Here is a 22,885-nt window from a genome sequence, read left to right as displayed (position 1 = left end):
TTTCCAATGACAGTTTTATAACACAAAGTAGAATAGAATTAGATATTTTGACACACATTTCCACTCTGGAAAGAAGGGCAAGATTGATAGTTTTGTGAAAAGTCTCAATTCATCACTTTATCCAAATCGGCTTTCTGATGCAGGAAGGTGTTTGTGCAGCCTTCAGACAAGAAGGACGTTTTCTCCTAACCTGTCTCAGATTTTCTTTCACCTGCAGGGTGAAAGCAGAGCACTAGAATTTCATTTGTTAACACCAAGAGAAAAAAACAAAAACAAAAATGTGGAAAAGAGCAGAATTTTAGATTATTAGCAAGTGGAATATGGAACATGGTCTGTTTTATGTGTACAGGCAAGAGAGAATGATGGGCATAGGGCTACTCTTTTGAGTAGGATAGTTGGGGAAGGCATCTCTGCTCAGGTGACATCAGAGCACAGACTTACACATAAGAGGGAGTGAGCAGTGCAGATATCTGGAGCAAGAGTGTTCCGTTAGAAGGCACGGCAAATGCAAAGGCCCTGAGGTAGGGTCATGCTTGGGTGTTTGGGGGAACACTCAGAAGGCTCCTGTGGTTGGAAGCACATTGAGTCAGAGGAAGGATATTAGAGTACAAGAGAAGATGGAAGTGATTTCCTAGGGCCCTGTGGGCCTTGGTAAGGGCTTTGGATTTCATTCTGAACGCAACGGGAAGCTACTGGAAGATTCTGAGTAGAGAAGCTGAGGTTTAACAGGCACGTGTTGACTGCCGGGTGGAGAAGTGACTGCAGGGTACTCCACAAACACAAGTGACTGCATGAGTGTTCCCTGGGGACTTTATATAGGCTCCTATCACAGCTGTTCCTTGGTTGTCCTAGCACTGCTCCAGTGCCTGTCCACTCTCTCCTGAGGGCCTCGAGACCATGTTAGTTTCATTCCTGGCCCCACCGCAGCCCCATGTGGGCTTCATGAGAACCCGTCAGTGACTGAAGAGACCAGAGTCCTACAGCTAGAGCTCTTTGAGGTAAAATGCTGCATTCTCCCTTGTGCAGGGTCTGATGTACCGCGATGCCTGTCGATGGGGCCTCACGCTGCAGACGTACGTGCAGCTCACCATGCTGGAACACCACACTCGTCCTCAGGTACATTTCAGATGCTCAGCTTCAGCCTTCTGAAAGTGTTCTTCACGTGGGGGGTATACGATTGCCAGGAAGAGAAACCTCACAAGGAAGCTGTTCGGGACCTTGAGCGCTGCTCAGCTTTCTCTGTGTCTGGGGCCAAGGTTTCCTGTTCCTGCTGCTCTCCCAAATCCAGCCTCCAGCGCCCCCAACAGCAACCTCAGCTAGCCTCAGAATTGCTAGGGAGGCCACGGTGAGCCCAAGTCTTCATGACCTGACCACTTCTGGGCTCAACGTTATTTACCTCAGTTCTTCTCCAAGCGTGCCTGGAGCTGGAGCAGCAGGAGCTCCTGGGAACTTGTTAGAAATGCACAGTTTCGGGCCCCATCCCAGACCTGCTGAAGCAAAAGTTCCGGAGACGAGGCCCAGCAATATATGCTTTATCAAGCTCTCCAGGTGATTTTAATGCCTGCTTTGTTGGCTTGCATGTTTGAGGACCACTGATCTAACCTTCACGAGATCTGGCTCTTGGTTCAAATTCTTGGGAGAAAGAATCTGACTGGCTACGCTTGGGTCCCGTGTCTAGCCCTGGGCCAGTTGGGACAGATCACAGGGCACAGAGATGCTGCTTAGACCCGTCGGGTCTGCATAGGGATGGAGTCTCTTAGAAAAGAGGCTGGCTGAGGAGAGCCTGATTGGCCCCTGTGGCTCAAAATTGAAAGCACAACCTGAAAGGCCAGCTTTGGCTGCTCTCTGTGAAGGAGGCAGGAGATCCCTACAGCAGATGTTGCCACAGCCACTCCGCTGGATGGTTCCATCCAGGGCTGGGCGGTTGTGACTGGAGCTATCATTCTACAAATCTGCATCTTCTAAAAATGGAAAGATAGGAGCAGAACCATATGAATTTCTGTTTCCCCAAATATCTATCTAAATGATACAGGTCAGAGCATCTGAGATTGGCACTTTCCTCCTTTGCCCACCCTGCTTCCCCTGAGCAGGCACTCGATTGCAAATCTAAATTGTAGCTAACAGATCTGAATATAAGGGGACATATGTGTGTTTCTCTAGTTAGGGAAATCTCCCATGAAGGACGCAGAGAGAGAGAGAGATGGACAGACGAGGAAAGAGGAGCAGAAGGAGAGATGGATGAGTGGGGAGCTCATAGTAGATGGGCAGCAGAGAGTCCTAAGGAGAGAATGGAGAAAATGGAAAGGAGGATGGATGGACAGATAAACGCAAGGAGAGAGTCAGGCAATTCCTGGGTTATGGCTTTTTTTTTTTTTTTTTAAGATTTTATTTATTTATTCGACAGAGATAGAGACAGCCAGTGAGAGAAGGAACACAAGCAGGGGGAGTGGGAGAGGAAGAAGCAGGCTCATAGCAGAGGAGCCTGATGTGGGGCTCGATCCCATAACGCCGGGATCACGCCCTGAGCCAAAGGCAGATGCTTAACCGCTGTGCCACCCAGGCGCCCCCTGGGTTATGGCTTTGAAGGTGCCTGTGATTGGCTGGTCCGGGTGCCGTGGGTGCTATGGGCCAGGCTGAGTGAGAGCAGGGTGTGCCCAGTTGGGCAGAGTCCTTCCCAGTTTCCACAGGGCTGCAGTGGTTCCCAGCCAGCCCTGTGAGGAGGCACCAAGGTCTCACATCTTTGCGGGGCTCCAGAAAGCCAGGCCGTCAGTCACTGAGGGCAGAGTCCCCAAATGTCAGCCATACCCCAGGCCTCTCGCATCTCTGCCTTTGGCGTTCAGATCCCTCTGCTTAAGCAAGCACACATTATTTAGCTCCATAATTACCACACTTTCCACTTGACAGCACTCTGCCGGACAGCACTTGGCAGTTTTTTTTAGCACTTCCCCAAGTCAATAATTCAGTTGAGCCTCACCTCTGCAGTGAAAGAGGCCGCTGCTGACAAGCCGTCAGTCCCTGTGTTACTGTACTGGCCACTGAGCTTCGGGGTGTGGGGAGGGTCCCAGACCGATGGCGGAGCGCAGCTGAGCCCCGTGTCGGACTCACACTATTGCTCTGGTGGCTGCCTCCATCTCCCACAGCTTCTCTGTTCTTGTGTTTGGTGTAGATCACAGGTGGGGGGACCAACAGGCATCCTTCACGCCTTCCTGACCTGAGTCCTTGAATCACTTTGTTTTCTTTTAGACATCACCTGTACGGTTGATGGAACGGTCGATTCACAGCGCAAGATATATTTTTGTAGAAAACCTATACAGAAGGTACCGTAGTTTGCACAATTGATAATTTGTGAAACCACTGATTTTGTAGAAATGAAATTGGAACGTGTTTATTCATGTGACAGCTCTTGAGTACCTACCGGTTGTATCTGTTAGCTCCTGCCATGGTCGTGCTCTGTAACAGCTGACCACAGACCCTCAGTGGCAGACAGTTTTCCTGCTGTGATTGCTCAGGCATCAAGGGTGGTCAGCCAGGGGGCTCTGCTGACCCAGATGGCTGGGCTCCACGGTATGTCTGGGGGTTGGCTGGTCTAGAATGGCTCCAACAGGGGTGACTGGGGTGTCTCATCTCTCTCTTCCTGCCTGTCATCCTCCTACGGGACCAGCAAGCTAGCCTGGGCACGTCTCATGGTGACAGCGGAGAGCAGGGGCCCCAGTAGGAATGCACGAGTGCGTGGAGGCCTCAGCTTCACGTTTGCTGACGTCCCATTGGCCAAAGCAGGCCCCACAAGCTGACCCCAGGCTGAGAGGTTGGGAGGGCCCATGTGGGTCACATGGCAAAGGGGGAGGATGTGGGGCTGGGTGAAGACCCAGAGCCACAGAGCACTCCGTCTAGAACATTTTGCTCAGTATTTGTTACAGTTTCGCTCTCAGCTGTCTTCTGCCTTCATGGGAGTGGACTCTGTCATATAGACATAGGGGACTTCTGGTGGCCCACCGTGCTGAGGCCTCAGAGGCTTGGGACCCTCCCGATTTCTGTGCTCAGTGGACTGCTGATTTTAGGGGTCTTGGGGAGATGGGCTACAGGCTGCAATCTGAAGCATGAACCCCTTCCATGCCCCTCCCTCCTCAGTAGCTGTGCTCCTGGTCACCCTCTCCTTGCCAGCCCCCACATTACTGCTGCTTCCCGCCTTGAGCTCCCTCACCCAGAGGTCCTGACGTCAGGTTTGTCCTGACATCCGCCTGCCACTCTCTACATGCTGGCTCCCCGCTCCCTCTCATCTGCAGCTGTCCTCAGTGTCGCCTCTCCCAGCCCTCCCCAGCCACCCCGTCTAGATGAGACCACTCTCCCATTTTTAATTACGTCTTCCTGTTGCCTTTCTTTATAGTATTTAAGACAACTTTTAAGTAGGTTCAACCATGTGGAATTATTAATATTTGACCAGTTTTGACCTACAAAAATGGCAGTTACACGTGGTTCAACTTAGTCTGTTTATTTGTTCAATTGTCTATTGTGTGTCATCCCCACAGCCCCATAAGCTCCTTGAGGACAGGAGGACCGGCCACATCGGGTGTACTTGCCTAGCTCGGACCCAGCCCAGGGCTGGCCCCTGGGCCATGTCGTTAGCTATTGCTGGGCGATGCAACTTGGGGCTGCTCTTGGGTCTCCAGCTGAACATATTCTCCAGGCTCTGGCCCCAGCTACTTCGAGGGGGCCACTAAAAAGTCTTCTCCCGTTGGTCCTGAGCTGCTGTGGGTCATGCTCATTGGCCTGTGTGGCCCCAAAACGAGAGCCTCTGCTCCCATCCATTCAGAGCATTAGGCTAATGCCATGGGGTCAGGACAGCAGCCAGGGCAAGTCCTGACTGTAGCTTTGTCCTCCAGCCTTCCAGCAGGAGTGGGCCTGATGCTAGAGCCCCGTCCTCCCTGCGCTGTCTGGGATTTCAGTGGGGCCGAGGTGTCCAGTGCAGGTTTACCCAGCCCTTCACTCTCCTTGCTCCCTGCTTATCCATGCCTCCGCCTGAGGGAGGGACAGGCAGAGGACGGAAGAGAAAGAACGAAGGAACTCCACTGGTGTTTGTTTATTGCTCTAATGAAAACATAGCCTGAGAAGTGGACCCTGGGCAGCGGGGTGGGACTTCCTGTGCCCTTCGCCTAGCGAGGCTGTCTGTCTTGTAATTGCCATCAGCGTGGCCGGTTCTGTGTGGCAGCCAGTGGCTCCTTTTGAAGACAGTAACCTGGAATGGAATGACCAGAGGCCCAGGGTTGGAGTTGGGGGAACCTGGGTCCCCTCCTGGCTCTGGAATTTGCTGTCTTTGTGAGCACAGCCAAGTTCCTGAACCTCCCCAAGCCCTTCACATCTCTAATTCCTGTTGTCTATCTCCGGAGACCCTATGGAACAATTGCCTAGTTTAGGTTTTGTGCCCCTTATGCAGGTCCTTGCCAACCCTGCTTTTCACGAAATTGGTCAGTTAGCCACCCGCGGCCCCCACCTGTAGACTGCCCAACACCTGGCGGATTTCCCTAGGAGCCATTAGTCTGTTTTCCTAGGAGGCAGTTTTAGCCGATGTCCATGGGCTTTGGGTACTCATGCCCGTCGCCCTTCATTCTAGCACTTCTGATGGCTGATTCTGATTTCCTAATCTCTGTGGCTGTGGTGAGGTCATAGGTCCAGAAAACATGGCCCTTGCCCTGGGCTGTCTTGTGGGTAGTGTAGGAAAAGACTATAGCTTTTAATTTTTTTGAGCTCCTTTCCTGCCCTGTTAACTTCATGTTTATGCCTCACCCTGGCCCTCCCAGAATGCCTAGCATCCGTGGTTAGGATTTCTGTAGGACAGTGAACCATAGGAGAAATTTACTGTGTCCCTGTTCCTTTCCTTGGGATCTAATTGGTTCAAGTTCATACGGCCTTGGGAGAGCATGGATTCCCCTGAGGACCTTATCGGAGCCTGAAGATTGGTCGCTGGTATCACTTGGTGCAGCCCAGATGCTGTTGGTTGGTGCATGACCTTGGGCACTCCAGAGGCTGCTGGGAACACTGTGGCAGCCTGGGGGCCAGGCCATCTGCCTCTTTCGGTTTCAGGGAGATGGGAGAAGGCAGTACTCCTCTAACCCGTTCACTGAAGTCCTCCAGAGGCCGAGGATGGCTCACACAGGTGGTTGCTTCTCTGCTGCCCTCCGAGCCCCTGTAGCTGGAAGAAGCCTGCTAGCAAATCCGAAGTTGCTTTCTAAGTCTCCTCTTTTGTCTTAGAAATCCACGTGGACTTTGCATTCTGTTCTGTAATGTGTTCTTCTGTTTGTATGTGTAACAAATACCATGCTTACAGTGTGGCTTGGAGTACCCCCTTCCTCGCCCACGGGTCCCAGAGTTCCCAAATTTGGGAGGGGCTCTGAGAAGAACCTTCCCAGCACAGGGAATTCAGTTGTGACCTGTACCAGGTTATCTGTGTTCCCTGGAAACAAGGGCATTTGCTCAAGTGGTCCAGGGGCGGGCCAGGTGCCACATTTATTGTCCAGTTCTTCACACTTCTCCCCTTTGAGCCCTCAAGGCAGCCCTGAGGTGTAGGTACTGTTGACCCTTTCGGCAGAGCAGGGACTGAGATGGGATCAGCAGGCTGGTGCCCTTCCTCATGGGGCAGGCGGCTGGACGGGGGGAGCTGCCCCGTGGCCTGCTGTGTGGGGCAGCAGGAATGAGGGAGTGGTGACAGACCTCTGGGTTTCTTTAAGGCCAGAAGCTTCAGACTGGGTGGAGCCCCCAGGACGCCGACTTGGGGGAGTCAGGCCTCTGTCTCTTTCCACCCAGGCCTGATGGTGGGCTGCTCCCACAGATCACCATACGTCTTGTTAACACACACATGCTGCTTTGTGGAGTCCAGGGTGGGGCCTGAGAACCTGCATTTCTAGCTAAAGAACCCTGGGCGGCCACCGTCCTACGGGTTGGAGAGCACACTTGGAGGAATAAGGCCTCAGAAGAAGCCAGTCACAAGGAGCTCTCCGCCCTAATGCCAGGCAATTTTCCTGAGAGTTTTGTTCCTGTGGTTTCCTTGGGGTCAGGAGAGCAAGAGCCCGGTCCTGCAGGCTTTCTTGAGGGCAGGTGGCCCATCTTGGTGAAAGTTCTGCAATGCGGGGCTTCCTGTTTCCTGTGCTGCCTGCTGTTTGTTCATTTCTCATTTGTTGCTTCAGGTTTTAGTTGTTGGGGGTTTTCTTGTGTTTTCTTTGTTTGAAGGATCTCCAGGTTTACTCCTGGGCCAGGAGAGGAGCAGCCATAGGCCAAAGGTTTTCTGTGTGGAGGCACAGTAGCGTCTTTGTAGCCAGAGCTAATGAAGTGATGGGTGCAGGATAGTGTGAAATGTGGGCTTTCGTCGAGGTCAGTCTCCTTACAACGCCAGCTTTCCTCGATGCAGTGGGTCAGCCACCATGTAGTGTTACTGAGAAAGTAGATGTTTTGAGAGGTTTCTGCTCCCCCCAAATACAGATGACTGTCATTTTGAGACTAAACTAAATGTATGCTAGAACTGAGTTTAGCTGCATCCTTGGCCTGCACCTAAAAGAGAATGTTTTGGTTCCCGCCTGTGGGGAGGTCAGCTGGGCGCTGGGAACCCCAGGATGGCTTGTGTGGCGTGACAGCTCCTGCCTGACCTCCTGCCTCCCCCCACCCTCAGGTGCTCAAGGAGAAAGCTTCCTACTGTGCCGTGATGGGGACAGTCCTTTCCCAGGGCAGGGGGCAAGTTGCTGCTGCCCTTCCGTTGGTCCTTTTCTCTTTCTCAAAAGCCGTCGAGAAACATTCCAACCTTGGCTTGGGATCTGGGGGGGCCCTGGTGGAAGGTTACGGCAGGCCACATACTGGCATTCTGCATCCCCTGAAGCAAAATTTCTGGAAGGCATCCTTGCCTTGTGGGCCCCCTAGGGAGAGACCTGCGTCTTCTGGACCCCCCCACTGCAGCAGGTTTGGGGCGGACAGAACCTAAGTGCAATTATGCTGGCCAGGGGTGTGAGAGCAGCGTGGTAATTGCTGAAGAGGAAGATTCCAGTTACATCACCTCCTTAACGACCGGCAACTTGTGAGGCGTTGTGAGGCGTGGGCACCCGGCTGAAAGGAAAAGCTGAAGGTGGTGAGAAAGCCTCACAGGCAATTATGTGGCCCAAGCCCCGGGGGCTGAATAATTGAATGCAAAGGTTTTACAAGATTGCTGGTTGCCTTTTTCTGAGAACAGAAGTAGGGGAATTGAGTGGGACCCAGCTGGGAAATGACAGCTGACTCACCTGGGGCTGGTGGACGTTGATTAAGACCCTGCGTTTGGAACAATAGGCAGGTCCTCCTGTCTCCCTAGCTGGCCTTGGAGCTTGGATTCCTCCCCTGCTCTGGTCTAGACTGGGGACTTGGGCTTGGGTCATGACCTTGAGAGCTGTGCCTTTCCTCCAGCTGAGGCCAAAGAGGCACTGGAGTGTCCACAAAGGCCCCATCCTCAGACAGACCAGATAGGGCGAGTGATGTCATGGAAATCATGTGGGTTTGGGGGCCATGGAGAGCCAGGCTGAAAATCCTGCTCAGACTGAGTTGGGCTTCACTGCTCTGGGCCTCAGTTTTCCTCATCTGTAAATTGGGACTAAAGTGACCTTGCAAAAAGCAAAATAATAATAATAATAATAATGTAAACAGGGGGCTGGCATTGGAGTGTGAGGTTTCTGTTCTGACCTGTGCTGTGCAAACTGGGGACTCGGTGGGCCTCAGGGGGAAGGTGGCAGCAAACTGTTCCCAGCCAAACAGCCAGCAGGATTTGTGTGGAGCCAGGACCTCGGTTTTGCCACCCTGGGGAAGGGGAAGGCACCGTGAAACCCCCTCAGGGCACCCAGTCTGCTGTTGGTGAGAGTCATGTGGTTGGATTTTCTGTAGAGAGGCGCTGGCCCCGGCAGTGGCTTGGTCGTGGTGCTGGGCACCCTGTTCTTAAGTCCAACACAGGCGGAGCCGGGCAGAGCTTCTGGGAGGAAAACTGCAGATATGGATTAAACAGCGCCTGCTGCCTGACATCCCTGAGTCCTGGACACCAGGCCTCGGGTTCCTCATTCAGCTTAGCCAGTGACGGGCTGTCCTGGATTCTCCCGCCACCCATAGTGCTCCCAGCAGCCTCAGAAGGGTTTCCTGGAGCTCTGTCTGCAGACCTTGCCCTCAGGGAGGCTGCCCCAGAGCGCTGCCCCTGTAGAGACCCTCTCCGGGAGAGCCTTAGAAAGGGATGTCCCGCTGCCTCTGTCTGTTCTCAGCCCCGTGGGAGAAGCCTCCACTTTGGGCTGGGCTGGGGAAACCCCTGAGCCACCCAGGACGTGTCCTGAGAGAACCTGGAGCTGATTGCCAGGGGAGCCTCGGCGCTCAGGCCGCAGAGACCCCCGCACTTGTGAGTCCCCTCCCCATGGAAACATGTGACACTCTTTTCTGGTGGGGTTGGTTTGGGTTTTGAGTTAAGGCTATGCTCTCAAGTGTTCTGCACTGTGGCTCAGCAGGGGCAGCATCGGGGATCCTCCCAGCTCTGGGATCTGGCATCATCTGCCTTGAGCCTTGCGGACATGTGTGAAGTTCTCCAGGGCAGAGTCTGATGCCTGACTGTCCAGCGTCCGTGACTTGCGAGACCGCCGCCCTGGGCCACTCTCCCTCTGCGCGCTGCCGACTGGCCCACGACCCTGTGTTGCTAGTCTGTTCTGTGTGTGTGTGTGTGTGTGTGTGTGTGTGTGTGTGTGTGTGTTAGTGGAGAAGGGGAGGGGCTGATGAGCACCTTCCATTTTGGAAATCCTCATTCCCTCCGAGTCACTTCTGTTCTGAAGAACAAAACTTTGTTTCCCAGAGAAGGAAAGCATGTAAAGAGAGAGTGGTTTGGTTTCTGAAATCAGATACTCCCAGCTGCAACTAACTTTAGAAACCCAACTCAGAGTAGGAACAGTGAGGTTGTTACTGCTATCTTAATGGCAGGCTCAGGGTTGGCTTCATTCAGTGGCTCTGGCCTTGTTTTCCTACTCTGTGTCTTGTTTGTGTCCTCAATATGATTCCCTCATGGTGACAAAATGGCTGTGGCAGAACCAGGCTTCTCACCTGCTGGCCAGGGGGTAGGTGTTTTGCTAGTGACTTTCCTCTAAGTATGAGGAAGCATGGTTTCCATCAACCACTGCAAACCTCCCTCATGTCTCACTGGTCCAGGCTGGGCACCTATGGCCAGGGGTTGCCTTGTCCTGATCGGCTCAGCTTGGTGAGAAGAGAGTATTTCCCTTAGGCCAACTGGGCCTCCCCTGAAGCTTGCGGTGGGGTCAGGTTTCCCTGGAGCATTCAGGCCGGTGGAGCGACCCTGAATAAAGAATGGGCTACTCTTAAGGAGATAGGAGGAAAGAACTAGGGGCTGGGCAGCCCCCTGTCCTCATGCCATACCAGCTCGTGGTCCTAAAGTCCTTACCTTTAGTTCCTGGATTTCACTGGCTCCGGTCCCCTCTGCAGTGTTGTGCGCTTTCCTCCCACTGCCCTCCCCCAGTCTTTCAGGGAGCCCTCACATGTTCATCTGCGCTGGTCTCCTGGCTGAGGTCTGATGCCTGAAGACCTCTCAGGTGGCAACAGCTGCCCCTCTGCCCCTGCTGTTCTCTCTCGGGCACCGTACATCTTCCTGCTGCGCAGCCCGAGCACAGCCGGTCTCCCTTGTGGGCACCATGGCGGTCTCAAGGACTAGGGGCGGGTGTCCCTCTTCAGTCTGTGCCATGCCCTGTCATATGGGCCCCAGGCAGGGCTGCTTGTGGCCTTGGTCTCCCAGAGATGCCCCCTCCAACTGTCTAAGCTTCTCTCCTCCCTCCATGCCCGTCCCTGCACCGCTTCTCCCTGCCAGGTGGAAGTCCATTCTTAGCTCCTAGGAGGGGGCCAGCTCCAGACCACCCTTCTAGTGGGCTCCTCTCCCCTCCCTGCCATTCATCGGCAGCGGGAACCGCCCTGTGCACCTGGACGCAGGCACGGCCCAGTCCAGCAGCCAGTCCTGCCAAACCCTGTTCTGGGTGGATCCCCGATGGTATCCAAGGTGGGTGGGGCATTAAATGGGAGAATTCCCCTCCTGCCCAGCCTTTGACAGGTGTGTGTCCTCCCACTGCCCGTCCTCTGGCTCTTCCCTGTGGGTTTCCTTTTGGGGAGGGTGGGAATGCGCAGGAGCCGGGGAGAGACGCCAGGCCCCTTGCACTCTTAGTCTCTTGTCTTGATTTCTTCCTTCCTTCCTTTTTCAGTTAACATTTTAAATATGCAGTTACTTTCCCTCCTCCCAACCCCTGATCTGGGAAGTACTATGTTGCTGATTTTGGAAAATACAGGAAGGTAGAAAGAAAACATTCAAGTCTCCTATAGTCCCACAGCTCAGAGAAAAGCACTGGATGCATTTTGTTGTCTTTCTTTCCAGTCTCTTTTCAAAATGTGTGAACGATTTCTCATGAAAATACAGCTGGGTCATACTGCACACAATTTTATGTCCTGCTGTTCTCACTAAACACTCAATTGTGAGCGTTTTCCACGTCATTAAATATTATTTTATGACACCTTCGTTCAGTTCCTGCTTGGTTTGCTGTTATATCGGCGTGCTAAGGTTTCATTTTTTTTCATTATTTTTGGCGGTGCTACAGTGGGCATCCATGATTATTTGCACAAAATAAATTTCTGGAGGTGAAATTGGTTTGCTGCTCCGCCTTCCAACCTGAGCACTGTCCCTGCTCGCCAGGGACAGGCCTCAAAGCCCCTTTCTCTGCTTGGAGTTTAAATCCCAGATGAGGGGCGCCTGGGTGGCTCAGTCGTTAAGCGTCTGCCTTCGGCTCAGGGCATGGTCCCGGCGTTCTGGGATCGAGCCCCACATCGGGCTCCTCCCCTGGGAGCCTGCTTCTTCCTCTCCCACTCGCCCTGCTTGTGTTCCCTCTCTCGCCGGCTGTCTCTCTCTCTGTCAAATAAATAAATAAAAATCTTAAAAAAAATTTTTTTTTAAATCCCAGATGAGCTCTCTCATTGGGCACTTCCATGACACTTGCTGTGTTAGACCAGAATCCGTCCCCTGGTGGCAGAGGGTTGGAGGTGTCGTGGGCCCAGTATCGTGGGTCATGCTCTGCCCTGGCGCCCTGGGCCTCGCCCTTTACACAGAAGCCACCCGCAGATCCTTTTGATGCATAAAACCCTGACACCTCTCGTTATAGTGGGAAGATGCCTGAAGTGGACTATGTGATTCTGTCGGAATGGTTTGACTGGATTGTGAGGAACATCGACATGTCCGTTGATCTGATAGGTGAGAGGCCCCTCCCAACCTCCGTCCCAGGGCCCCAGGGAGGATGTGCTTGGCGGGCCTGCCAGCTAGCAGGAGCAGCGGCCGCGGCCCTGACCACTGGTGATTCTTTTCCCACGTTCATTCAGCCTTCTCTCCAAGGGCAGACGGGACCTGGGGGCTTCTGGTCCCTCCTTGTCTTTGTTCCTCCAGCTCTTCTCCCCTGGGTCCATTGTGATTTAATGAGTTTTTTCAGTGTGTGAGGGAGGGAGGAGGGACAGCACCAGGACACTGACTGAGACCCGCTGCGCCAGAATCCATGCGAAGCTTCGTGCACAAGTGGAACCTCGGTCAGCCTCACAGCAACCCTGTGGGGCTGGTCACATGGAAAGAAAATGAAAGTCGGGATGAGGGTCAAGATGCCTGACGGCCACACGGCTGGTCAGTGGTCCCTCTGGGAGCTGGCTTTGGTCTGTGTCTCCTGCTCAGAGCGGCTGGCAGATGTTTCTCTCCACGCCTTGCCCACATGTCTTCCTTGTCCCACTCCCTGCCCTCCACTTCCAAGCCACAAACAGAGTAATTAGAGCCACATATTATTTTTTTAAATCTCAGTGTATCTCCGGACCACTCCTGAGACCTGTTACCAGAGATTGCGGCTGAGATGCAGGGAAGAGGAGACAGTCATTCCCCTGGTAAGAGCCCCCTTGAACCCGCTTAATGGCCGGGAAACCACCTCCATCCCAGCCCGGCCCCTCCCTCCGTGAGATCATTGTGCTGTCCTTGCGGAGAGAGAAATGGGAACTGAGTATACCGCAGGGTGAACTCGGACTTCCTCAGTGGCTGGAGAGCCTGTGTGAAGTCCAGAGCTGCCTCAGTTCCTGGGGTCCGGGATGCCGTGGTTGGCACCCTCTGTGCCCAACGGCGTCCCTTGTGCTCCCCGCCAGGTACCCCCAGGGCGTGTCCTGTCCGCCTCCTGAGGATGGCTTGCCGTTGTGCCCAGCTCTGGAGCCTCGTTAGAACCCTCCCTCCCGCTTGCAACTACATCCCCAGCGCTGAGGGCAGTGCTGGGCTCGGAGGCCATCCTCTCTGGTACTTGACCAGTGCCTCGCCCTTCTGGGTGCTGGCTCAGGGCCACAGGGCCTATATCAGGACTGTTGTAACTGGTGGACTGCTGTCCTTATCCTGTTCCTTCACTCCCCATGTTCCCTCTGAAACCTGGCCTCCACGTTGCTGCTGCGGTGATGTTTCCAGTACAGAACACCACTCATGCAATTTCCCGGCCACCAACCCTTTGGCGTCTTGTTGCTGTCTAGAGTAAAGTCCCTGCTATAGCATGCCACCCCACATCCTGCCTGATCGGCGTTATCTCCCTCCACTCCCTGCCTTTCATGGTCTGGCCACAGAGACTAGTCGTGGCTACACACACGCTCACACTTACCCTGCAGTTATACAAATGTGCCTTTGTGTAATGGTTTCTTCTGCCTTCTAAGTTCAGCTCAGATGTCACCTTTTCCAGGAAGCCTTCCCTGACCTTCCCTCCATTGTTCTTTCCTAACCTCTGGGCTTATGATCACAGCCCTAAGGACAAGCATACTGAAACTGTTTGTTTATACGTTTATTCCCCATTCCTCATCAAACTGTGAGCCTTTTAAGATCAGGTCTTATTCCCTCTGCATTCCCATCATGCTTCCCAGGGCTTGGCACCTAGGAGTTGCTCAGTTAATACTGAACTGAATGCCCCATGTGAATGCCACTGGGAGTACACAGACAGAGGCTGGGCAGGCATTTCCTGGGATGTCATGGGGGTCTGAGCTCAGGATGGGCTGGGCTGGGGGCCCTGGAAGACCCACCCGGCTGTCAAGGCTCACCCAGGCTTGTCTTCCCCAGGCACCAGTAAGGTTGATACCAGCCATGAAGGCATAGGCCTCCTTCTAGGTAGCTCCTTTGAAATCTGGAGACAGGAGTGATTGGAGGAAGGGCACAGTGGAGCGGGGCCTGGCCAGTCCGTGGTAGGGCACAGCCGCTCTGTGTGGTGACCCAGATGTTCTGAAGAAATGACAAGTCTGGAGTCCCTCCAAGCCATTATTAACCGGGCCATTATCTTAGCATTTCTGACAAGGCCTCTAGGACAAATCTATCGTTGCCAAGGGATAACTCGGTGGTAGATGAAAAGGTGGCATTGCGGTTTCCCTGGGAGCTTTTGGACTGGCAGTAAATTGCTGCTTGGGAAGGTGGCCGTGGGTGGCCAGAGCACCATGGCCTGTGTATGAGAAAGTGTCTGTCCAGTTCTGCCTGGTGCAGAGGCGCCGATGGCTTGGTGCGTGTCCGGGCCTCTTTCCCCCTGGGTTCCACCTGGTGGGGCTTTCTGACATTGGTCTTCATGGCCTAGAGGGCCCACAGGTCACAAGTTGTCTGGTGGGGTGGAAGCAGCGGGATTAGGTCTCCTAGGCCAGTGAGGGTCACAGTCCTCTTGGGAGGCTCAGACGCTGCCCAGCGCAGGACGCTTGGCCAGTGGAGCACCTGTGGACCCCACCATGAAGGAACTGGTGGCTTTGCTGATGGAGAAGTGGCCGCAAGTGTGAGAAGTCGGGTGGGAGGGGGAGGTGAGCAGGGCGGTGCTGGAGGGAGGCGGTAAGCAGCTGGAGTGGTGCCTCTCACGGCCTCCATGCCCAGGCTGGCTGGTGCAGGGAGGGGCTGCATTTGTGGCTGTCCACCTGAGCCAGGTTGGTGGTTGCAGACCTCTTTGTCCAAGCCACTCCCCGTGGTCATGAACGTTCACGCCCCTGCCCGAGATCCTTGGTGGAGAGGTTTGCTCCCCTCCCCACTCGTGACGGCCTATGTGCATATGTGTGTGTGTGTGTGTGTGTTTCCCGGCAGGAATACCTGAATGCTATTCACCACCTCTATGAGGAGTGGCTCATCAAAGGGGCCCTTTTCCCTGTGACAGCCCCTGTTCTGGTAAGTCCCCCTGGTAGGGCTGGAGACTTTTCTGGAAGAAGGAGTGACCCAGGGCAGGTCAGCCACTCTGCAGTCTGGGGAAGGGCCACGTCCTTCAGAGCTGGAGGTTCGAGAAGAAGGAAGCAGGGAGGGTAGAAGGGGCCCTTTCTCTCTCCTGGTCCCCATTCTGGACTGAGTCTCCGGGTCTGTCGGACAGACCCGAGAGAAGGTGACCTGTCCCTGTGTCATTACACCGGTGGCCACAGTAGCATCTCACTTACCCAGCATTGTCAGTTCAGTGAGGGAGCGTTCCAGATGGCCGAAGCCTCTAGACGTGGGTTTTGGCTTTAACCCGTTGGGATGGTGGTCTCTCTGATGCAACCATCCCTTCTTCAGTGGATGGCAGCCACGGAGCCTCGTTGCCCCTCTCCTCGGTGACCCAGGGCATCTGAAGGAGCACCAGTTGCTGTCCTGGGCTGTTACACAGTGGCGCCCTTAGGAGGTGCTGAGGTGTGTAGGATGGTTTGCCCCAGACCACTCATGTCTTTGAGTCCCCTGTTGGCTTCGTGTAGCAGCTTCTCCTGCCGACACTTGCCACTTCTAACTGTGTGCTGTTCCCACCCTGCCTCGCCTTTCCCTGCTTCCCTCGCCTCTCCTTTCCCGATTCGCTGCTGCTGAATTTCTTTAGGCAGGCAGATGGATCCCGAGATGGTTGGAGATGTGCACCCAGTGTGGGATCTGAGGGAGAGCCACGCACAAACTTCTATGGGGGACATCTGTGTGGGCTGCTCGGACACTTCTACTCATGGTGCCTCCAGGCCATGAGGTTGCTGGAAAGTGAAATATTACCGTACTGGATTTTTGAGGATGTAAAATCTGTTTCCCCCCCATCATTATTGGATGATATAAAATGATGGGGAAAAAAATCATTCATGGGCTGGCTGCAGGGGCAACCGTAGTGGTTTCGTAAGTGGAAACATAGTTCAGAATGTGAATTGACCTAGACCCCGGTGCTGTTCTGCTCTAACCCTCCTTTTTATCTGCCTGTGACCTTGGACTTCTCTGCCTCCTCGCCTCCTCCTGCCTGCCTTCATCTCTCTCCCGCTTCATCCCTCTTCATCTGTGAAGGGAGGATGATGTTGAAGTCACATGCAGTCCTGTGACTTGTGTGTTTAATTTCCAGGTGATTGAGGCTGACCACGACATGCAGAAAATGTTAAAACTCTTTGAACAAAACCGGGACCGAATATTAACTCCAGAGAATCAGAAGCGTGGTTCATAGGATGGGAAAGATCATGGCACAAAAATGCCCGCTGCTGCCGAGTTAGCTGTTAGGAACAATTTGGAAAGAGCTACTCTCAGGAGGGCTTTGTATCTGGCCACATTTGTTGTTGTTTTTTTTTTTTAAAGATTTTTTATTTATTTATTTATGTGATAGAGAGACAGCCAGCGAGAGAGGGAACACAAGCAGGGGGAGTGGAAGAGGAAGAAGCAGGCTCCCAGCGGAGGAGCCTGATGTGGGGCTCGATCCCGGAACGCCAGGATCACGCCCTGAGCTGAAGGCAGACGCTTAACGACTGCGCTACCCAGGCGCCCACACATTTGTTTTCCTGATGGTCTTTTCCTCTTTGCCAGTGTCTTCATCCTGGGTCTCTGGCCCTTGAGGGTAAATGACAAATGGGACCAATGGGTTTGTCATGCCCTTTGGTGTTTGCAGCCTTCATTCCCCCAGCACCTCTTCTCATGGTTTCCCACTGCCGGGTCCCTGTGATTAAGGGAAGAACCTCCTGAAGTTGTGCTGGCCTTAGGGTCTCTAACCCTTCCAACTACCCAGGAGGGTGAGGTAGTGGCCTCATCTCCCAGGGAAGAAGTTGAAGTTCGCAGAGGCTAAGGGACTCCCCCAGGGTCACACAGCTGGTGATAGTGGCGTTGGCACAATTCAGACTTTTGGTGACTTTAAAGCACTCTCTGCCTCATCCTGAGAGCCCATCTTCCCTTGCTAGAGATCACACATCTGTGTGGGGAGAGCCAGCAGTGCCTGGAGCCAGTATCATCGTTTTCTTGTTATCTGAGCAGTTCGCGAGGACAGTCAATGGTCTTAGACTTTCACAAAATTGTGCTGGGTTTGGCTTGAGCTCATCGTTCAGTGGTTTCCCAGCGTGAGGCTGCTGTGGCATTTACCACCTCGGCATCTGGACTTCCACGTCCTTAGGAGAATCATGCGTTGGCTCCTGACTGTGTTTGGTCTCCTTGGTGACGAAAGCCTTGCCTGAGCTGCTGCCAGTTCTATGTCAGGGAAATGGCTCTGGTGCCTGGGTGGTTTGCCCAGGGCCAAGCTGGGGCAAGGAGCCACCAGTCCTGGCTTCTGAGGCCTCCGTACTCTGTACTGGCCTTGTGTGAGAGCTTTGCCCTTGCAGTTACTGAGAGTTTGGGGCCCAGGGAAGAGACACAAGTGGCCTTAAGTCTTTTTGAAATGTTTTTCCATCCAAGGAGACACTTTGGACCATAGAGCATGAAATCATCTTTATTGGTTCAGAGAATATCTTAGCTTCACTCAGCTGCAACAATGCGTCAAAGCCACAGCTGTCTCTTGAGTCAAGTGGGAAGTAAGAGAAAGAAAGAACATTCTCTTGGGGGCAGTCTGGACAGGAAGATCAGGGCTTGCAAGCAAAGGCTCTTGGAGCACTGGTGCTCCTGATATTTTGGAGGTGGGTGGAGAGAGCTTTGAGAAGACTGATCGTAAACATTGGGAAGGGTCAGTTGTGACTTTGGGGAAACTGGCCTCGTCCTTTCCTGAGCAGCGGTTGACATCGACGAAGGTTGGAAGGCCTCATCCTGGCTTCTGCGTGCGTGTGGCACCTGTGCGTGCAGCTCTCTGACTCAACGTGGGTGACTGGAGGCCTGGTGGTCCTGTCCCAGACGGAGGCGAGCACTGTGACTCCTGGACCAGTTCTTGGACGCTGTGGGCAGGATGAGGGGCAGGAGCTCAGCGGGGACGTGTCTCCCAAATGTCAGGGGTTGACCAGAAGTCCAGGGGAGGCAAGCGCCGGTGCACCAGGTGTGTTGATGAGCCAGGGCAGTCTTTGGGAATTTGTAAGCGAACAGTCCAGTATTTTCCCCACAGCTCAATTTGAGCATCTGTTTTGGGAGAAATGTGATTTAAAAAAAAGTAAAGTGTTGCCTTGTGGTAGCCAGTAAATCCTTCACCTAAAACCTGGTGTTAATCTTGGCGTGCTGCCTAGGCCAGTGACTTGAGCTCCCGGCAGCAGCATCCTTTTGCCAGTAGGATAATGTGTTTTCATTTTTTAAGCCCCATCTTTCCCAACATGGGATGTGTGGGTGCCGGAGTGCTCACCATCCTCTTGCTTTGGCATCGCGGAGCGGATGCCACGTATCTGCAGTGGCCAGGGCAGGGGCCGAGATCTCTCAGCCCAGCTGTGTCCCACGAATCGGCTGGTGCCCAGCTTGCACGGACGAGGGTTGCTTTCCCCGTGTGACAGGCAGGGCTGGTGGCCTCAGGGGTCGCGGAGCAGTTATAGAAGTCAGGGCAGAAAAAGGTCAGATGGCACATGGTAGGCATGGGGCCTAGTGTTTAGAGCAGAGGGAGGCACGCCGCAGGGACTCTCGGGAATGGCTGGGAGGAGCGTGGCAAGGGCTGGCGTCTCTGAATTGCCAACAGAGCAAGCCAGGGCAATGACATCCTTGATTTGCTGGTGTCGCCGCATTTTTACCCCGAGGTGGGATTCCGTTGGACATTAGGGGAGTACACCCCAGAATGGCCGCAGCTGCTTTGACTCTTGGTAGTTACAAAATTTTTTGGAATAGCACATAGGTTTTCTTTTAGTCAGTATTTTCAGTGAAATAATTCTAATTTACACGTCAGCTTTTTAATTTTATATGCAAGAGACATGATTAGAATCATTCCGAAATATTTCATGTACCTGGTGATTAAAAAAAAATGAGATCGAAGTGTATTTCTGTGTCACATGAAAATGCAGAGGTGGGTGATTCAGGGCTGGTGTGGTGGCTCTGAGGCTGTCAGGGTCCCAGGCTTTTTCTGGCTTTCTGTTCCCAGTTCAACTTCCTGGTGCGTGGCTTCCTTCCTGCAGGGACTTCCCTGTCCAAGATGGTGCCAGAGCTCCTAATCTGGCTACTGTTGGCATCAGCTTGCATATTAATTCTAATGTGGATGATGACCTTTGCAAGGCACAACTGAGATAAGCTAGAAGGTCCTAACAGGATTTTGCCAGAGGCCTTGGAGGTGGGGCAAAGGCACGAAGGAAGTCAGGACCTGGGAAGTCAGGACCCACAGGTCGGCTGTGGTGCCCTCTGGCCCCACCTGTCCTTCCCTCTTGCCCTCACATCACATCTCCCTCCTTGCCTGGTGCTACGATGTCCTTGGCTCAACCTGCCTACCGCATTGAGTGGAGCCGGGTGAGGGCACAGACCACCCGGTCCGACGCACTCCCACTGCGTGGCTCTCAGGAGGCCCTCCCTAACCGTGGACCCTGAGAAATGATGTCACCTTTCCGTTTCTCTTCCTACCCCCTTTCATTTCCGCCTGAGCCCCTCACCTAGATGCGAAGTACCCCTCTCCCTGCCTGTGGAATACCTCAGTCAGAGACCCTTCCAGGGCCTCCCACAGACTCCCACCACCAGACCTGGGGAAGGATTGAAGCATTTACAACTCTGAGAGCAGGTAGATGTTTCTAGAACCTGTCTACCCCTGGGTGCTATTGACTCTATGCCCTCTTGTTTTCCTAGAGCCCTGGGGCCGGGTGGGGGTGCTCACTTCAAATGCTCCCATCTGTGGAATGAGTAACATTCATCCCTGTGGCCTCACCACCCTGAAGAATTACAGTTATTAAAGTAATTGACGAGCTCCTGGAAATGTCAGCCCTCCCTGTTGAAAATCTAATAACAATAATACCCTGCCTGGTGCCTCTGGGCTTTGGCAGTGGATTACTCACCCGGGGCCCCAGGGTCACTGGCACGGGGCTTTTTTTTCCCTCATAACCCCAACCCCGCAGCTCCCCTAAGGCCGAGTGAACTCCGTGTTCCTCTAGTTTACATAAGATAGTGAGCTTGCCAAAGGCTGTCATTAAACAGAAGCCAAGAGAGAGCCAGTCTTGTGGAGTCCAGAGTGGGTATCCACATTTACTGCTGTCTTCCTGAATTTCTGCATTTCTTGGCTTTTTCTTCTTCAAGGCTGGGGTCTGTGGAACACAGGTGCCCTGGAAGATACTAATAGGTGTTCTGAGAAAGGAGGGTTCCGTAGTCCGGGAAATTTGGGAAGCACCACCTTGGGTACTTTCTCTGAGACACCCAAGGTACAGTAGTTTAGTTACACTCAAGCAGTCCTGGGATAGAAACACCTCTTCAACTTTATTTAAGCCAGGGACTCTCAAACTCATTGACAGTAGAACCCCTCATTGGGAATAGCCATTAACAGTCTCCACGTGTGCTACTGTTCCTCGGAACGCGCATTGGGAAGAGCACTGTTTTAGGGGACCTGCAGCTGCTGCTGACTCCCGGCTCTTGTGTCCTTTGGGAGTCTCTAGCTCCTGGTTCTGCAACGTCAGCACATCTGAATCCCCGGGAGGGCATGTTAAACATGGATCACGAGGCCCACCCTCAGAGTTTCCAATTGAGCACGTCTGGGGTGTGCCCAAGAATCTGTTCTCTAACACCGTTCCAGGTGACGATGAGGCTGTAGTCCAGGGACCACCCTTTGACAGCCACCTCTCTAGACTGATACTTTCTAGAATTGGACATCCCAGAGTTCCAAGAAGACTTGGCACCTTGTTGGTTGTTGGACGTCTTTTGAGTGTTGGGTATCCTGTCTGTCAGTTGAGAGAATTGCTCACTACTCAGGACTTGGCTCATGGAAGGGATCTGGACCAGGGCCCGGTATGCAGCAAGCATCCCTGTAAATGTTCATTCATCTGATGTGGCCCAGAAAACGGGGCCATAATGCGGTTACTTGGCTGAGTAATGGCAGCAGCTGCAGTGACTGGCACTTTCCATCAGAGTGGCGTGGATGCGTGCTGTCACTGGTTAATCAGGCCGCCTTGACTAATCACTTCAGTAGGTACAGGTCACAGGCCTGGTTGAGGCTGACCTTCGGGACCATACCTCTGAAAAGTACCTCATGGCTTTTCTGGAATAACAGAGCCTGGGGTAGGCAATGGGCCTTTCTTTTCTTTTTAAAAATGTTCCTGCTTCTCATGGGGACTCTGGATTGGCACCTTGCATCCTGTGGCACGAGAGAGAGGCCTGGAGAGACATAACTGCTTCTCAGGCCAAGGGAACAGACACTCCTTGTACCAGCAAGGCCCTGGATTCCTTACACAATAAACTCATGGTTTTCTAGTCTGTCTGTCTTCTTGGAGATCTCTTTCTCAATGGGCTCAGGTGACCTCTCACTCGTCCTTTCCCTAAAGGCAGAGCAGATTTGTTTGTAGCCTGGGACGGGTAGATGTTGGCAGCTCCAGGCTCATCTTAGGAAATGCCCAGAAAAAAAATGGGCAATGGCCGGTTAAGTTTTAAGTGAATTTTACCTTTTGAGATCCACTTGGCTTTGTGGGTGGGACTTGGGCTTTGGGGTCAGAATATGGGCTGGGATCCCAGTTCCCCTGTTTTTTGGGTGCAAGACCTTGGGCAGGTCACCTCACTTCTCTGGTCCTGTTTCTTCTTTCTCCCCTGGACACTGGGGTTCTGTTTTCTCCCTCATGAGGAGAGAAGCTGCACAGACTCCGAAGGGGTAAGTTAAATGAGGGTTGGGCACAGAGGGTCTGGAGCGGTGCCAGGCTACTCCCTGCTCCTTCAAACCCCTTTCAACTCTCTGTAGTTGGCCGGACAAGAGACCAGACTTTCTTGCACCTTCCTGGAGGGGGAAGCTGTTGGTGGGCTGCTCCAAGCCAGGATTGTGGAGATGCTTCATTCTCATTGTTAAGACCTGCTTCTCCATCAGGGCTATCGGGGAGCTAGTATTTCAGCGTCTTCGCCAGCCATTTGCTCAGCCTGGAGTCCTCAGGCCACCTGTAAGCAGGCGTCTACTCTGTCCCTGTCTTTCGACAGCACTTCCCATGCATCAGCCCTGTGCCAGGCCCTGTGCTGGGCGACAGGTGCGCACTGGTGAACAGGAAAGACACCGCCCCTCCACTCGTGAAGCACGTAGTTTAGATCCTCATAGATGCCCTCGTCCTGAAATATCCCTGAGAAAACCCACACTGTGGTAGGGCACCAGCAGCCTCAGCACTCCCTTCTGCTGGGGTCAAGAATTAACACCATAATATAGCCCAAAGAATCAGTGGTAAAACTAACACAAACAATAACATTTTAGTGAAGTACAGGATACAAAATTAGCATATGCAAACAATAAACAGTGGTGGTAGTGGTAGTGAAAATCCCGTTTACAATGGCAACAAAGAAGGTTAAATACTTTGGAATAAATTTAACAAGATACGTACAAAAACATAGAAGAAAAATGCAAAAAACTCTCCTCAAAGACAGCAAATAAAACTTGAACAAATGTAAAGACATCCCATTCTTGGATAGGAGGACTCAACATAAAGATGTCAGTTCTGCCAGAGTAAATTACAAATTTAATACCACCTCAGTGGAAACACCGCAGTCTATTTTATGGAATTCTACATATTATTCTAAAGTTCATACAGAAAAGCAAACATTCAGGAATAA

The 22,885-nt window shown here is 53.1% G+C and overlaps 1 protein-coding gene across 5 annotated transcripts in view; it reads left to right on the top strand.

Annotated features, from left to right (window-relative positions):
• Window positions 1-21,559, top strand: part of TK2 (thymidine kinase 2) — a 31,604-nt gene extending 10,045 nt beyond the window's left edge. For 2 of the 5 annotated variants that reach the window (XR_006782886.2, XR_015728040.1), the window contains exons 5-10: window positions 1,027-1,116; window positions 3,244-3,317; window positions 12,183-12,271; window positions 12,860-12,939; window positions 15,125-15,694; window positions 16,368-16,390. Coding sequence is in view for 2 of the 5 variants with exons in the window: in XM_045814930.2 (XP_045670886.1) it covers window positions 1,027-1,116; window positions 3,244-3,317; window positions 12,183-12,271; window positions 12,860-12,939; window positions 15,125-15,205; window positions 16,368-16,466 (513 nt within the window). In the remaining 3 variants the exon portion in view is untranslated. Of the gene's footprint in view, window positions 1-1,026; window positions 1,117-3,243; window positions 3,318-12,182; window positions 12,272-12,859; window positions 12,940-15,124; window positions 15,695-16,367 lie in introns of all 5 variants that reach the window. The other 3 variants (XM_045814930.2, XM_087870478.1, XR_006782888.2) reach the window with 2 other exon arrangements.
• The last annotated feature ends 1,326 nt before the right edge of the window (window positions 21,560-22,885 follow it).

This window comes from Ursus americanus, chromosome 21 (assembly GCF_024610735.1).
Source record: "Ursus americanus isolate L20-20 chromosome 21, mUrsAme1.1.p, whole genome shotgun sequence".
NCBI lineage: Eukaryota > Metazoa > Chordata > Mammalia > Carnivora > Ursidae > Ursus > Ursus americanus.
The sequence above is the reverse complement of the archived record's forward strand: the minus strand, read 5'-3'. Positions and strand labels throughout refer to the sequence as shown.